The 18,123-nt window shown below is 37.2% G+C and overlaps 1 protein-coding gene across 6 annotated transcripts in view; it reads left to right on the plus strand.

Moving 5' to 3' along the window:
• IPO11 (importin 11) overlaps positions 1 to 18,123 on the plus strand; it is a 210,594-nt gene that overhangs the window by 141,283 nt on the left and 51,188 nt on the right. Inside the window, exon 28 of one of the 6 annotated variants that reach the window (XM_047867329.1) lies at positions 14,377 to 14,543. The exons of the other annotated variants lie outside the window; for them this stretch is intronic. Coding sequence (XP_047723285.1) covers positions 14,377 to 14,398 — 22 coding nt within the window. The 3' untranslated portion in view covers positions 14,399 to 14,543. Of the gene's footprint in view, positions 1 to 14,376; positions 14,544 to 18,123 lie in introns of those variants that run through there. 6 annotated transcript variants of the gene reach the window in all.

The raw sequence follows: 18,123 nt of genomic DNA on the forward strand, positions 1-18,123 counted from the left end.
TGGAAAAAATATTAAGGTTAATAAAGCATGTTAGAGTTGTCTCTAACCAAGTACTGAAATTCTTGAGGGTAAATTAGAGATAACACACGTTAAATGCAGAAAGATACCAGTGAACCTCTAACCTCCAGTTTAGAATCACTGCTTTCAAGAATGACCATTTGGGAAACTGTTAAACTCTCCTTTACCCTAATCTAGTTCTGGTTGAGAAATTTGGTAAAAACTATAGACTTTGGAACTACATTGAAATCTCATTGCTAGTAGTGACTTGCTGATGACCATGACCATCTTACTTGACTTACCTGTGCCTACATTTCCTTGTTTTTAAAATGCAGATATGTTCCTAGTGAGAGTATTGTAAAGATTAAATGAGTTTATATATGTAAGGTCAGACTATTTGGATAGATGAGGTTAGCTGTTCTTATTTCTTTCCTTTCTTTCTCTCTTCTTTTCTCACCTATTCATCCATTTACTGCAGGAAAGAGTTCAAGAAGCCTAAGTCTCTGTGTGTACGTGCACTCATTTTTAATTAAGTACATTTTCAGGTCTATTGAGTGTCTGTATTCCTGTTCATTAATTCATTTTTAAAATGTGTATCAGTGACATATGTTCTAAGGAATGTTACTTTCTGCTTGATGATGTTTTATAGTACTCTGCCTTATCCCCAGCTTAAGGATATCTGCTGTGTACATTCTTGTTCTATTGTCTTGATCACCTTCTTAACATAGTGCAATCTTTTTTTTTTTTTTTAACTTATGCAGTGCAGTTGTCTTGAGTCATTTTTGTTCCCCTCTTCCTTTCTTTAGCTGGAATAATTCCAGGTTTGAATATCCTGCCTTTCTTAGGGTCATATTTATATGTAGAGGAAGCAGTGGTTTCTTCATTTCATTTTTATATGACCATAACATTATTTACATATATCTCCTTTAATATTTTCCAAAAAAATTTCTTCCAAAGTCATAGATTAAACAAAACTACTACTTGGAGATGAGAATAATCAAACTTCACTTTGACTGTCTTCTCTAAAATAGCAATTCATCTTCCACCTTCAAAGACACATTTTTATAATGCGATTCTAAACATTTCAGATGTAAGTGTTCTTTGAGAGCAAGTATTGCAAGAATTTTGACTTTTATTTTTAGATTTAAGGAAGTCACCAATGGGGAATATTTAACATAAGCTAGTTGAATAATTAAAGAGATTGGCAAAGCTGCGTGGTTTTTAGGTATGATAGCTTGCTTTCCGGGAGAAATTGCCTTTATAATATACTCCTCTGAGTATCAGATTTACTAAATCTGCTTGGATTTGATACTTGGTACCTCTCCATAATTCTCGTTTATCTCAAAAATAGTATATATAATATCTACACTTGAACATTAATTATTATTTAAGAAAACTTTAATATGGTTTCTAAGATAAGTCATTTTACGACTTTTAAAATGTTAGACTAGTTGAGGGGCGCCTGGGTGGCGCAGTCGGTTAAGCGTCCGACTTCAGCCAGGTCACGATCTCGCGGTCCGGGAGTTCGAGCCCCGCGTCAGGCTCTGGGCTGATGGCTCAGAGCCTGGAGCCTGTTTCTGATTCTGTGTCTCCCTCTCTCTCTGCCCCTCCCCCGTTCATGCTCTGTCTCTCTCTGTCCCAAAAATAAATAAAAACGTTGAAAAAAAAAATTTAAAATGTTAGACTAGTTGAATCAAGGTAACAGTTTCCAAAGAGTACTATTTTGGTATAGTTTAAACATATTTAAATTAAAGGCAGTTTATAGTTTTTAAGTTGTAGACATGTTGCTTCACCTGAGTTATACTTGGCTTAAACTGACCATTTCTTTTTTTTTTTTTTTTTTTTTTAATTTTTTAAAGTAATTTTTTATTTATTTATTTATTTTTTATTTTTTTTATTTATTTTATTTTATTTTATTTTATTTTTTTTTTTATGAAATTTATTGACAAATTGGTTTCCATACAACACCCAGTGCTCATCCCAAAAGGTGCCCTCCTCAATACCCATCACCCACCCTCCCCTCCCTCCCACCCCCCATCAACCCTCAGTTTGTTCTCAGTTTTTAAGTCTCTTATGCTTTGGCTCTCTCCCATTCTAACCTCTTTTTTTTTTTTTTCCTTCCCCTCCCCCATGGGTTCCTGTGAAGTTTCTCAGGATCCACATAAGAGTGAAACCATATGGTATCTGTCTTTCTCTGTATGGCTTATTTCACTTAGCATAACACTCTCCAGTTCCATCCACGTTGCTACGAAAGGCCATATTTCATTTTTTCTCATTGCCACGTAATATTCCATTGTGTATATAAACCACAATTTCTTTATCCATTCATCAGTTGATGGACATTTAGGCTCTTTCCATAATTTGGCTATTGTTGAGAGTGCTGCTATGAACATTGGGGTACACGTGGCCCTATGCATCAGCGCTCCTGTATCCCTTGGATAAATTCCTAGCAGTGCTATTGCTGGGTCATAGGGTAGGTCTATTTTTAATTTTCTGAGGAACCTCCACACTGCTTTCCAGAGCGGCTGCACCAATTTGCATTCCCACCAACAGTGCAAGAGGGTTCCCGTTTCTCCACATCCTCTCCAGCATCTATAGTCTCCGGATTTTAAACTGACCATTTCTAAATGAGTATTTAACTTCATAGAATTTTATTTTCATCCCTTAAAATAGGATGTGTTTTTCTTTTTTACTTCTAGGTCATATATTTTTTTAATATTTTATAGTATTTTCTTTTATTTGAAAATCGTTGGCCTAAGATCTCAGTAGCTTTTCTATAGTGAAAATCAGTGTTCAATTTTTTGTCTTTCCCAAGAAAAATGTCTTAGAAACGTGTGTGTGTGTGGGGGGGGGGGGGGGGTGTAACAACTTTATTGACGTGTAATCCATAGACCATACAGTTCACCCACATAAAGGGTACAACTCGGTCGTTTTTAGAATTTTTCACGGAGTCTTGCAACCATCACCACAGTTGGTTTTAGAACATTTTCATCACTCCCATAAGGAAGCCTGTACTCTTTTGCAGTCTTGATTCTGTCATCCCCCCAGCTCAAGGCCTTAGAGCAAGGGCGGTGAGGGTATTAGGGACAGAGCTGGGTGGAGAGTAGAACATACATCCTAGAAAGACAGGCCTGCAAGGTACCGTTCACTTTTCTTCTCTGCAATGTATCATGCAGTTAATAGTTTCCATCTAACAGTATTGCTAAACAATACTGTTAAAGGTAAGCTACTAATTGTCATGTGGGTGTTTTTTAAAAATCCATTTCACTCCTGCCCAATTTGTCACATGCTGAAAATGCTAGGATTCAGGTCTTGAAATTGCGATCTAGTGTTTGCTTGCCTGTTTGTTACCAGCATTCATGCTTTGCTTATTCAGTCATTTATTGGTTCAGGAGACATTCCTAAATATGAGTGCATCGTTAGTAGGTCCTGAGTGCTTTAAGTAAAGTGCAGGTTTTATTTTTATTTAGATATGGCGAGGCCATCAGATCAGGGGAAATGGCCATTGAAAGATGGTTTGTCTTTAGCAGTTCCCAAGGGGAGGATGCACTCCACACCACACAGAACCACAGGGAAGCACCAGGTTGGTCTGGAGGCACAGGGAGTTGGGGGACAATGTGGGCATGAACCTTTCTTGTGGTTTCCATGGGAAGGAATGGGAAAGCGAGGGCGAGGAGGTTTAGGATGGGAAGTTTAGGCTGGGCTAGTTTAAATAATTTCATTAGGCTCTAGGGTGTAGGCACTTTTGCCACTTGTGTGTTACCTGGCCCTTTGGTGATTAGAGCAGGGGGATAGTGGCTCTAAGTGTAAGAGCCTGATGAAAGAAGTAGTGGAGTATGGGCTCTGGATCAGATGGTTTGCATATGGAATGTATGTCGGAAGGCAGTCATTTACTATCTCTAGGAATTGGCTGGCCCTGGGAGGGGCATTCTTTCCAGGGTCATCAAGATCGCATCCGTCAAACCATCAGCATACAGAAAATAACCCATGATTAATACACTGAGTATTAATCAACTTTTGTTCTTAACACCACGCTTAACACCTTAGGGGGTACACAGTAAGTTTATTGAATGAATGAAGAATGAATATAATACTTAGACTACAGTCATGGGGCATTTTTTCTCCCAACTAAATACATTTTTCTGAACTTCCAAAGAATGTTTGTGCCTGAAAAATTGAGCCAATTTGATTTCTCAGTTTGTCAGTCCTGGTAGGAAGTGTAGCATACTTTTTGGTCACTGTATAAAGTACTATTTGAGGTAGATAGATCATTCTTCACTTTTGCCCTATTAGCACACCTAATTTATCAGACTTAAAAAGGAAAGTTTGTAGATTTGTAGATTTGTTGTGTTGTTGCAAATTAGGGGTTCTTTGAATGGAACTACTTAGGAATATTTTAATGTGTTAAATTAATTGTATATATAAATTTTGTTATCTGCCTGTCAATACCCTTTCCAAGAGTATAAAATGAATCTAGATATATTTACTTTGAAAAGGATGTATATTTAACATTTAAATTAGTCATTTGAGCATTAAATATGTTTTTATAAATTCAGAAAAGAGGTAGTGTGAGATTGTGGGATTTGGAATTAAGGTTTCGTTCTAACACTTGGGAAAAGTGAGTCTTTCTGAAAACCAGTTTATATAAAGAATAAGATAATTTATACTGTTCTGTAGTGCTACAATTAAAATATGCATATGATATACAAAGAGTATAATTAAATTCTAAGCCATTTAACAAACATGAAATAAATGCTGAAAATCTTTGTGCATCGTTGTTTTCATTGTAATGCTAGTTAATTTTGAAATGAAAAGCTATTAGTGGACATGTTTGTTTATACTAATTATCTGTGTCAATTTCAAAAAGATGAGTCTTCAAGATTGATTGTTTCTAAAGTTGATTAATCAAAATCTCAGTTGCTAGTGGATTGCTCATTCTATTGGGCTGGATTAGAGTGATGGGTAATTTTACTTTTTTATTTATGTATTTATTTTGAGTGATAGGTAATTAAAACACCAGATTCCTATACATTGTATAGGTCTGATTTTATAAATGGGTTGCTGATAGTAGGTTGAGCTATTATGGGAAGTCAAGTTACCAATTAAAGTTACATTGTCTCTGTTGCAACAGAAAAGCTGTGTAAGTTTCTGTATCAAACTCTACAGTCCAGATAACAGAGGCCGATTTGAGAAGACTGATGGGAAACATACTTTTCCTCTACTTCTTGTGTGAAATTGATAAGATGATCAAGTCGTGGTATTTCAGGTGTGCATATTCTACTAAGTTTAGAGTGGGAGTGGCCGAAAGCACCCTTAGTGATAACTCTACCCCTTAGAGTTGAATGATCATTCTCCCTCCCTTTCCATGAAATTTAACTGAACATCTCTGCAATGCTAGATGGTGAGATTACCGTGAGGAGCAAAACAGATGCAGTCCTTACCCTTGTGGAACTTAAAGTGTAGGGTTTTCATTTTGTGTGTGTGTGTGTGTGAGTGATGGTTGCTCTTATTATTAATTTTTTCGTCAAGATTTGCTTGAACTGATTTCTAATGTAGTGTGTATTATCTCAATGTATAGAAGTTTGTGCAAAGGGCAGTAAGGTGTCACTGGGAAAGTTGTTTAGAAATTTTATATCGTCAGAGTCGAACATAAAATGAGCAATCGTTATAGGATGTATTGAATGGTGACTCTTTACTTCTCTCTCATTGTTAGATAAGGAAAATAAAACATGTGTAAGAGTACTTGGGAATTTCAGGACCTTGCCTGGTGAGGTTCTACTCCCTGTCTTCCCTTTGACTATATGGTTTACAAATGGGATATATACCCTTGGCTTTTCAAAAAATAATCTTTGGCTTATGAATGTTTTCCTTTGTATGCAATCCAGTATAGTTTGTAGTAATGACTGGTTATGATCATTTCATTTCATCTGGGAAAACCCCTCTGTGATGCAGCTTTTAATGATTTTGTCATTCGACTAGGCTGTGCATATGTATTTTTTGGGGTCTTGCTGTGAATTTATAGGCTGGTCTTCTTTGCAGACGTAAATTGAATAAGATATCTACTTTTGAGCTGATTAATATTCATAAACTGAATTTTGTTAGCTGTAATCTAGCAGAAGTTGGAGGATGTAGACAAGGTGGTTTAGGAAGATGAATGATGGATGCCATAATCACAGGTTCACTGCCTTTATCTGTATACAAAGCAGTTTTGAGAAAAAAAGAGGTAAATGACTTATTCCTGGGCTTGCTGATTTTGTTGTTATTGTTGAAGGGTTATAATCCTTTTAAAAACTTCTTTTTTAAAGCTGAACGTGAATTTGTTTTTCTGTCAGTGCTTCGAAATCCCTTTGTCCTTCCCTTCTTACCCCCAAAATGTCAACCCTTTGTAAAGTATTTTGAAGTGTTTTTGTCCCCTTACCTTAGAATTTGAATGGAAATAGTCCATTTTGGTTTTTGTTTCCAGTAAAAATCCACTTTACTCTTAAAACGTAGCAGAACTAAAATGCCCCCACCTTCCTTTCCTGATATAAAGCCTGCAGTACTGATAAAACAAACATTCAGCAGTATTTTTAAAATTCTGATTATGTGCTGGAGCACTCTGCTGTGCAGTGGTGATAGGTGCCACTGCACCTTGAGGGTGCTGGTGGGCATACTGGTCAGTGTACCCTTGCACCTTAGAATGACTCTTTGTGTCTTCTGTCTCCTGTCCTAACTACTAGGGAAAGCTCTTGAATGCTTGTGAATATGGGACTACACTCTCCATATCTTCTGTATCTAGGACCAGTGCCCTGTCTACAAATTAAAGGTTTCTGACAAACCGGTTTCATAAGGTGGCCCTCATCTCACACTCAATACTCTTAACTGATCAGCAACCATTGTATAGCAGTAAACTTATTTTAAACATCTCGCGCAAGAGACCAAACTATAGTCAAATAAGAGGACTCTAAAGATGCAGGATCTCAAACTGTTTTAGAATGAGATTAAGAGAAGTTTGTGAATGAGAATGAGCTATTGGGTGCACGCCCTCAAAGTGGCCCTCAAAGTGGCTGAAGCTGTAAAGGAAAATAATTGTCCCAGAGCAGCTAGCTCCAGCAAGGGGACAAAAGGAGTACAGTCACGAGTCCTGTGTACTTCCTGGTGTTTCTTGTGCAGCCAGTATACCTCTGTCGCTTGAGGAGCATCGTACTTTGGCAGATTCTTTCCTTGAACTGCTTTCACTCCATACAGCAGTTTCAGAGAGAAAAAGACATGGTGTGATGGAGAGGAAAGCTAAATTTGGGTTAGGTGTTTGCTCCACCTACTGTTGATGTGACGTCGGACCCGATTTCGCTTTCTGGTTCTTAATTTGTTTCATGTCTCCTGTGAGGCAGTAGTACTAACCAGCAGCTCTGGGTTATTTGGAGGCTAAATTGGACATTGTATATACCATGCCCATTAAAATGTTGAAGGCATAGGAGTGTTAAATGGTAAGTGGTGAAATATTAGTCTTTCAATCATTGCTCTAATCTTATCTATTAATACTGCTAATACTAATTTTATTACTGTCAGTCAGTTTGACCAAGTGTGTGAAGGTAGCAATTTAGGCTTTCCTGAAGCTGTCCATCATTTACTGTGAGGCTTTCTCCCATTCATATCGTTTCCATGTGATGCCTGCCGACACTCTTCATTTTTCTTGTTCATTCGTCATTGCTGTTGTCTCCATTTCACCTTTCAGAAATTGGCAGGCTTTCAGCCCAGGAAGAAGCTTTCATTGGCCCATCTTTATGCAGTGGTTGTATAGAGTTGATCCTCAGTTTGTATTTGCCAGACATTTACAATAATCGTTGAATGTGCAGCCAGGCAGCAGCATGTGCTACTTCAGTTAGCACTCACTGGTGATGGAGCCCTTAAACCCCATATTTATTACAAGTCATGGAAAAAGGTTTAGAGTAGAGGCTATAGGTTGAAGGGAAACTAGAGAAAGAGGGTAGAATTCTAAGTGGTAAAAGGGCTCCAGTTTGGTTGCTTTACCTGAAATCTTTGCCATCCTTTGACATGTTTTATTTGTCTTCCATTTTTTTTATTTGTGAAACTCCTTCCACTTTCTCTGCCTACAGGTGATTTCTGCCTTCTTGAAATGTTTTTACTGAATCATACACTCATTGTTGTGTAGCGCTTGCTCTGCTTCTATGCTTGCATTTTACATATCTCACCTCCTGGGCTTTTTGGAGGTTAGGCCCATGTGTTGAGTGAGAACATACAGTGAAAGACTTAAGGTCCAGGCCCTGGGACCACACTGGGTGGATGTGAATCCTGGCTTTTGGGTTCACTGTGTGACCTTGAACAAGGTAGTTAACACATTTCTATCCTAATCTATAAAATAGAGCTAAACTGTTGGATTGTTTTGTGTGTTAAGTGACCTAATACATGTAAAATACTTAGACCAATGCCTAGGAAGTGTTATATACTCAGTAAATCAATTCTGCCTATGGTGATGATAATGGTGTACACGTTTTTGTTGTTATTGTTTTTTTTTTTTCCTCTGCTTAACACCAGACATAGGGTACTTGCTTACAGAATAGCCTACATGGTATTATTGTAATGAGTATGTCAACTGAACATTCATTGTCTTATAGGACCCCTTTGAGCTCCTTCAGATCAGGGACCAGATGTTGTTTATCTTTAGTACCCTTATAATCTAGCACAATGTTTGACACATTAGTGGGCTCTCAGTAATTTACTGAATTGGATAGATTTGATGGGGATAATGTAACCAGTTCACTGTGCTCTGCTCAATATTGGATACTTCTGAACACCCAGTTACTCATGTCAGAAACTTGGAAATTGTCTTTGATAACATTACCTCTCAGCATCCTCATTTAATCTGTCACCAAAGCAGTAACTTTTAAGATCTATACGATCTATAAGACCAGAACTTTTAAGATCTGTAAGATCAGTAACTACATAACATAGGTGGTTATATATTGAAAAGATGGTAATAGAATAATTGTTCTTTTATTTATGCCTTCTTGTACTTGTAATGGAATTTCTAAAGGGGAAAGAAAATAGATTTGTACTGATATCTGAAGTAGGAGGTTATTTGAAGGCAGTATTAATGAAGGTTCTACAAGAGGTGTGAGAGGAAAAATCATTCATTGAGTCAATTTCCTGGGGGAAAAAGGAGGAAGCCCTTTTAGGAGGCTGAGTGTCCTGTTCAGCAATAGTTCTAATGAAAATCACTAGGAATCAGAAAAGGAATATGAGGACCCATTTTGATGTATTATTCTAGAGCAAAATCAAATGTCGCAGTTCAAATTGGGGAGGATTATTATCCCTTGGAGATGATATGAAGATTTCACCAGAGGATTGACAGCTAATGAGAAGATTTTAAATTACCTTAACAATATGAATTGGCTGTGAAATAATACTAATTAAAGCAGGGGGAAATATACCTTCCAATAAGTGCAGTGAGAAGCTGGGAAAGTTGAGTTCTAATCTAAAACTTTAGTGGCCAGTTTTGCCATTAATTAGTGATGTGCTTAATACCAAGTAAGATGAGGAGGTCTCTGAATTCTGTAACTCTATCACCCTTTTGTGAGGTTTTGATTTCTGTGTTCTTCTGTAGGTGTGATCACTTGTTTCTAACAGCTGCAGCCCCTATGAACAGAAAGGCTAAACTTTGTTTTTCTGGATATTAGATTTTTGCTGGATATCATCCTGAGACCTATGATGTATTGTTTAGAGTTATTGTTGGTTGTAGTCACTTTAAGTTTACCTCAGTTTGTACAATATGAGAAATACAAAATGTATTTTATTTTGTCACTTTTATTTAGTGTGTAATTTGCATTTTATTTCTAAGACCTAATAAGAATAAATAGTTTTGTCTGCTTTGGATATTTCTGGAATGGAGGACAAAAATTAATTAATGTTCTGATCTTATTACCTTGTAATTTTTCCTCTAAATTTTTCTTTGTTGTTGATGGACCATTTCTCTGACTTCTTCCAAACTGTAGGAGAGGAAAAAGTTTTCCTCCATTGTCTCATACTCTGTGGCTGCATTTGAAAATTAAACTGACAAAGACAAGATAACAGGAGAAAAGCACGGAACCCTTCAAAAGGAAATGAAGATCCCGAGGGATTTGTTAAACCTATGTGTTTTTATGCTAGATTTGATGCAGAGTGGAAAGTTGTGGAAAGATAATGATAGGGCACTGGGTATGAAGTAAGTGTAGCAAACTGGAAATTTTGCAAGGCCTGTTTGTTTGGATTCTTCTCACAGTTCTCTTTGTCTTTGGAGATAAGGATGCTCCTTTTCTCCCACCATAGTGGAGGGCACCTCTCACATGAAGTTTTCATGACCTCATCCAAGAGTGAAGGACAGGTGATAATGGGGTGTGACTGGGTGTAGGGAAGGTCACAGAGAGTCCTTCTTGCTTCTCCCTTTTTCTCATACTCCTTCAGTTTAGAATATTCAGTATGTCAGGGTGCTGTATTTTGGGGTAGGGTGTCCTGAATCCCATCCTAACTCTTTAAGTTGTATGACGCAATTGAAAACTCCATGAGATAGATGTACCTCATTGTACTTTGTGTGTTTTGGAAAATACTAAACACGAAGCAGACTTGAGAAATCTAGCTCTTATTCCATCTTTACCTCTAATTTGTGTCATCTCTCTGTCATTTGGAATTTTTGGTGGTGGTTTTCTAATTGCTTTATCCACTCAATAGCAATAACAATAGCCAGCCACAAAAGATAGTTGTGAGAAATGTAAATCATTTTGAGAAAAAATCTGTTACCCAGTATTGTTACAGGATTTTTTACCTCAATCCCCGGCGTCCGTTGTTTTGGCACTTCAAAGAATGAAGAGGTGGACACAAGATGAGCAGCAGGCAAAAGTTTATTAGAGTATAAGCTCAGAAAGGAAGAATAATAGGAAAGTTCTCTCTACAGGGAGGGGACATTCAAAGGTGAATAACCCACATCTACAGGCAAGGGTCCTTGTTTTATAAGGTTCTGGTTAGCACCCCGTTTTCTTCCACCTCGTTCATTCTCAGATTCTGTCCGTGCTAGCTGGATAACTCTAGGTGCTGGGATGTCCATTCCTGATTGGCTCGGCTCCATTGTGTAAGGAGTTAGACTGGTCATATTGTCCCATGTATAACGTAAGTTTTATGGTTTAGCTAGGTATTTTTATTGTCAAATTCCTGAGGGGAACCTGAGGGGACCAGGTTATATTCTTAAGAGGGACCTTATACCCTTAGGGGTTTGCTGTGGTAAACCGCTCCCAGCATTGTTCCAAAATATGTGTTTTTCCCCACCCAGGGACCTCAGGTCCTAACCTTTCCCTCTCTGCCTATTTTATCCTATCTTTCCCTATTATAGTATATATTTATATTCCCTATTATAGTATATACTATCTATCTATCCACACTATTAGGTATATATTTAATATGGAAATAATTCATATTATTATATGAAGTAATTGTCTTGATCTGAAAAATGGTCTAGTATCAAAAGGGAGTTATTTATGCCTTCTTTTTACTACTACTACTATTACTATTACTATTACTACTGATTTTTGAACTGTATTGTCAGAGCATTGGTAATATTAATGACAGAATTAGAAAATCTAAACAATGAGCTTTATGGAAAATTAATGACTAAACAAATAATATAAACAATTTATACTTAATTCTTTATATTTAATTTTTTTAAACGTTTATTTTTGAGAGAGAGAGAGAGAAAGAAAGAGACAGAGTGCAAACCGGGGATGGGCAGAGAGAGAGGGAAACAAAATCTGAAGCAGGCTTCAGGCTGTAAGCTGTCAGCACAGAGCCAGACCCAGGGCTCCAACTCACAAACAGCAAGATCATGACCTGAGCTGAAGTCGTACACTGAACTGACTGAGCCACCGAGGTGCTCCTATAGTTAACTCTTTAAATCATTACCTTAAAATACTACAGTATACATAGATTTTTACTGTAAAAGATTCACACTATTTCAGGGGTGTGTGTGTGTGTGTGTGTGTAGTTGAAAAGTCATTAAACGGCTTCTTTTACTTTCCCCAACTTTTGTTGCCACAGGTAATCTTTGCCAGTAATTTGGTATGCAACTTTATATCATTTTTCAATGCAAGACATATACCTTAATAAATTAAGATGCTAGTTGGTGGTATTCAGTATTCTTTATACCCAAAAATCTCTTTGAAAAATTAAAAAGGAAGAGCACAGAGGTTAGTGTAAGGACATTTGTGTTCACCATTCTAAATTGCTTAATTGTTTTTGCTACCTGTTTTTTTTTTAAAGGAATAAAAGTTGAAGTCTGTAATATGTATTCAAAACAATGTAAATATTTTATGCTAAATTCACCAAAATTATGTTAGTCTGTTTACATCTTAACTCACTTTTCCTACTCAGTAGCTATCTGTTGCTGATGCCTGAAGTTTGTTCATTTTGAATATTTACAATTTTCAGATATCCTTTTAAAAAACATTTTTTAAATTCTAAGATGTTTAGGTATGTGCATTAGTAAATCTCAAATTAATGGTTTCTGAAAAAAATAAGTTCCTGAGATTTTCTTTCAACAATACCTTTGAAACATAGATAAAATTACTTCCTGTCTCTCAGTTTCCTGTATCCATGGTAACTTGTTTTACTCACTGACTCTGGAGGAACCCATGTGAAGAGTGGTGTTTCCTGAGCAAACTGTGACTTAAAAAAAAAAAAAAAAAAAAAAAAAAGTGGAGTGGGGGGAGGTCAACAGTGCCACAGAAAGAGATGGAGCTTAGAAATGTCGCTCTTCAGATTTAGAAAGCAAACCTTTACTTGAATCAGCCGGGTGTCAATAATATGAATTTCCTGTTCTTGGTAAGATTATTTATTTAAATATGAATTTTTAGCTGAAACGAAAAGTAATTTGATTTTGTGAAAAGCTGTAGTTTTGTTGTTTTGTAATGAATTTGTATTTTCGTAAATTATAGTGTTATTTAATTGATATTACCTTAATTTGAAAATGGACAAATTCTTTTCAAAGACCATTATCCTTACGTCATCATTTGTTATTTTTGTTATTGTTAATTATAATATTTTAAATTGGCTTAGCAAACATTTTGCAGTTCGTTCAATTTGAATTACCATTTTGTCAAGCAGTGGGTTAATGGCCTGGAGGTATTAATTCTAGAACCCACTCCAAACTCATTATTTTATGCTATCACCATAGTAGGATTTATGATACCTAGTATTATTGGCTGATGTTAATAAAAATAAGCGAGATACAGACTTTTTAGTATTGTAAAACTTTGATTTGGAGAACTTTTTGATGATTTAAAGTTTTACCTTCTTTTTTTATAGCCAATTCTGATATGAACAGAAAAACCAAGAACAGGGCTATGTGTGGATTACATTTTTCTCTGCCTTGCCTACGACTTATTCTACTTGTTACCTGTTATCTTGTATTATTATTCCATAAAGAGATTCTTGGATGTTCGTCCATTTGCCAGCTCTGCACTGGGAGACAGATTAACTGCCGTAACTTAGGCCTTTCAAGTATTCCTAAGAATTTTCCTGAAAGTACAGTTTTTCTGTACCTGAGTGGAAACAATATATCTCATGTAAATGAGAGTGATTTAACAGGACTTCATTCTCTTGTAGCATTGTATTTGGATAACTCTGGCATTGTGTATGTATATCCAAAAGCCTTTGTTCATTTGAGGCATCTATATTTTCTATATCTAAATAATAATTTTATGAAACGCTTGGATCCTGGAATATTTGAGGGACTTTCCAGTCTTCGTAATTTATATTTACAGTCTAATCAAATATCTTTTGTTCCAAGAGGAGTATTTAATGACTTAGTTTCAGTTCAGTACTTAAATCTGCAAAGGAATCGCATCACTGTCCTGGGGCATGGTACCTTTGTTGGTATGATTGCTCTTCGGATACTTGATTTATCAAACAATAAAATTTTGAGGATATCAGACTTAGGCTTTCAGCATCTTGGAAACCTGGATTGTTTGTATCTAGGAGGTAATAATTTAACAAGAGTACCATCAAATGCTTTTGAAGTACTTAAAAGCCTTAAAAGACTTTCTTTGTCTCATAACCACATTGAAACCATACAGCCCTTTGCATTTAAAGGACTTGTCAACTTGGAGTATCTCCTCCTGAAAAATTCAAGAATTAAAAATGTTACTAGGGATGGGTTTAGTGGAATTAATAATCTTAAACATTTGATCTTAAGTCATAATAATTTAGAAAATTTAAATTCTGACACATTTAGCTTGTTAAAGAATTTAATTTACCTGAAGTTAGATAGAAACAGAATAATCAGTATTGATAATGATACTTTTGAAAACATGGGAGCGTCTCTGAAGATCCTTAATCTGTCATTTAATAATCTTACAGACTTACATCCAAGGGTCCTTAAGCCATTGTCTTCACTGACTCATCTGCAGGCAAATTCTAATCCTTGGGAATGTAACTGCAAACTCTTGGGCCTTCGGGACTGGCTAGCGTCTTCAGCCATTACGCTGAACATCTCGTGTCAGAATCCCCTATCCCTGCGCGGCAGAGCACTGCACTCCATTAAATGGACTGAGTTTACAAATTGTGTTACATCTTCGACAAATGTATCCAGAGCTTGGGCTGTAAAATCTCTTCATATTCATCACAAGACTACAACGTTAATGATGGCCTGGCATAAAATAACCACAAATGAGAAACATTTGGAAAATACCGAGAGTGTTACTCTCTGGGAACGAAGTCGTACTTCTCCTGCCAGTAGATTCTTTCAAGAGAATACCTTTGGTAATCCATTAGAGGCTACTGCAGTGCTGCCTGTGCAAATACAGCTTACTACTTCTGTTAACTTGAACTCGGAAAAAAACAGTGCTCTACCGATTGATGCTGCTTCTGTGTCAGGGAGAACATCTCTTATTTGTGCACAAGAAATTGAAAAGTTGAATGAGGCTTTTGACATTTTGCTAGCCTTTTTCATCTTAGCTTGTGTTTTAATCATTTTTTTGATCTACAAAGTTGTTCAAGTTAAACAAAAAGTAAAGGCACCAGAAAACTCAGGGGAGAACAGACTTGAATACTACAGCTTTTATCAGTCAGCAAGGTATAATGTAACTGCCCCGATTGGTAACACTTCCCCAAATTCTTTAGAGAGCCCTGGTTTGGAACAGATTCGACTTAACAAACAAATTGTTCCTGAAAGTGAGGCACAGGTGATTCTCTTTGAACATTCTGCTCTATAATTAAACCTAATATTAGCTGTAAGAAAACTTCAGTGCCGTGGACATGAATTAAACTAAAGCCTCCTTATAGAATATAAACTTTACTTGGAAATATAATGAGTTATATGAGCTTAGCATTAATAAATACATGTTTTTAATGATTTGTGAATATTGTATTCATTCAGCATACATCTCCCTTGATAGTTGCCATATGAAGTAATAATAATAGCTAATATTTCTGTGTACCAACACTATGCTAACAAATACTTCACATATCACTTATAATCCTTGTAAAGTAGTTATACATTTTATAGGTAAGGAAACCTAGGGAGATTGAGTTTAAGAAACGGTCCAAACTCTCACTGCTTTTGACACATTTTAGGTCTGTCTGATTCCAGAGCCCATGCTTTTAATTTCATGCTATACTGCTGCCTGGTGCTAATTGTGAATGACATAGGCATGGTTTGTCTTCTTGGTAAGGCTTGAAATCTAGAGGAGACACATGGTTTCTCTACAGGATGGTAAGTATTGTACTTGCAGGGTACTGTTGGATATAACATAAGTGGAGGTGAGAGATAGCTTTATGAGAGAAGTGACGTTGCGACTGGATCGTGAAGGGTAAATAGAAACGAAGAAAGTTTAATAATAAAGGTTACATCATATCATAGGAGGTGAAGAAAGAAAGAATCCTGCGTTTCATCAACTAACTGTATTCAGTATAGCCGGAGTTGTGAGTGGTGATGTGAGATTTACAGCTGGAGAGAGAGATCAGATGATGAAGGATGTTGTAATTTCACGTTTTTCCTTAAGGCAGCAGGAAGCCATGGAAGGATTTTAAACAGTGGAGTGACATAACCATATTTACTGTTTGGAGAATACGTTCTTTCTGGAAGGAGCAACGAGACGAGAGGCAGGGTTAATGGGGCAGGAATATGAATCACCATCCAGAGGAGAGGCACTAGAGGCCTGGGCCAGGATAGTGGCAAACAGGATGGATGGGTTCTGGAGCTACTTTGGAAGTAAGATGAACTGCCTTGGTGATTGGCTATGGGGTGGTAAGCGATGGGTATGTCAAAGATGGTAGTTTTTGGCTTAGCTATCTTTGTGTTAAATTTACTGAGCAAAGGAAGGAAAAGGAGTGGGGTTATGGGCAGGGACAGAATAATGAGGTCAATTTTAGGTACATTGAATTTGAGGTTCATATCTGGTCTCCCAAGTGGAAATATCCAGCAAGTAGAAGATTAGGAGAGATCTGTCTGGTAAAGGTCAGTAATTTGTAACCTTCCATCTGTCTCATACACCGGAAGTGTATGATACTTTCTTAACAGTAACATCAACCATTTGGGCCATGATTTTGGGAGACAGGTAAGTGAGGAAGAATAAGATGAAAGAGCCCCCAGGAGACATTAGAAGCCTTGACTGAAAACCTTTAGTGTAGATAGATGGTAATTCAAGCCATGGAAACTATGTCATGTTTTTCTTTATTAGCTGAATTTCTACTTGTGTAGTGCTCTGCAGAATGTTGGGCATATATTAAGTGCCCATGCTTGATCTTTTAACGGGGACCTGAACCACAAATATATCTTAAAATTTTTCTCTCGGGGCGCCTGGGTGGCGCAGTCGGTTAAGCGTCCGACTTCAGCCAGGTCACGATCTCGCAGTCTGTGAGTTTGAGCCCCGCGTCAGGCTCTGGGCTGATGGCTCAGAGCCTGGAGCCTGTTTCCGATTCTGTGTCTCCCTCTTTCTCTGCCCCTCCCCCGTTCATGCTCTGTCTCTTTCTGTCCCAAAAATAAATAAACGTTGAAAAAAAAAAATTTAAAATAGTGAACTGTACAAATATTTGCCAAGCCTTGTGGACCATATTCCTGTAGAGGGGAAAGAGTTTGGGCTCAATGACCTAACAATCTCTTCTAACATTCTATATTCCATTAGTTTATTTAAAAAAAAAAAAAAATTTTTTTTCTCTTGAGCATTATGTATTTCATGTTTGTGCTGTCCTTCCTCTTCCCTCAGATTTCTGTTTTTTAGTATTTAATACTTTGCATATGAAATTAGCCTGAAGCAATCCAGGAGTGTATAAATCAAGTGATAATTACTGAGTTTGTGTTGTGAAACGGAAGTAACTATAAGAATGTGTTATGTTGTCCAATGTACTTGCACATGGTGCTTCTCAAACTCAGAATCAACTCTGCTGTTAAAGCACAGATTGTTGTCCCTCACCCCACCCCACCCCGCCCCCCACCCCCTTCCCAGAGTTTCTGATGCAGTAGGTCTGGAGTGGGGCCTGTTGAGTGTGCAGTTGAACAGGTTTGCTGATACTGCTGGTCTGGAGACCACGACTGGAGAGCTGCTGATGTAAGATACTTGAAAAGCAGAAAAGGATCTAAGGAATGGTTTTGAGATGCACTAGAGATTGCAGAGAAATTACAGCCACACCTCCCCTGGCCCTGCCACCCCAAGAGTTTTCACTCTTCTGCTTTTCCCTGCCTAGCATAAAGTTTTGTCCTTGACTGTGATTTTAGCAGAAAACCTGAATACATTTTAAATAAATCTATTCTTACATAAATTGTTTCATTATAGAAGAGCGTGTGGTACGTTTCATCCTGAAAATGTTTTTAATAATACACTTTTGTTGTGTTTGTGTCCTCCCAACTCTCACAACTCCGATTAAGTGTTTTCACTAATTACTAAAAGTACATACTCTTTGGAAACAAGAAGAATTCAAACAATAGGGAAATAATTAAAGCTAGGGGTGCCTGGGTGGCTCATTTGGTTGAGCATCCGACTCTGGCTCCCGTCATGGTCTCATGATGTGTGCCATCAGTTGCAGAGCCTACTTCGGATCCTCTGTCTCCCTCTCTCGCTGCCCCTCCCCTGCTTGTGCTCACTCATTCTCTCTCAAACATTAAAAACA

The sequence above is a fragment of the Prionailurus viverrinus genome, chromosome A1, assembly GCF_022837055.1.
Source record: "Prionailurus viverrinus isolate Anna chromosome A1, UM_Priviv_1.0, whole genome shotgun sequence".
In the NCBI taxonomy this organism is placed as follows: Eukaryota; Metazoa; Chordata; class Mammalia; order Carnivora; family Felidae; genus Prionailurus; species Prionailurus viverrinus.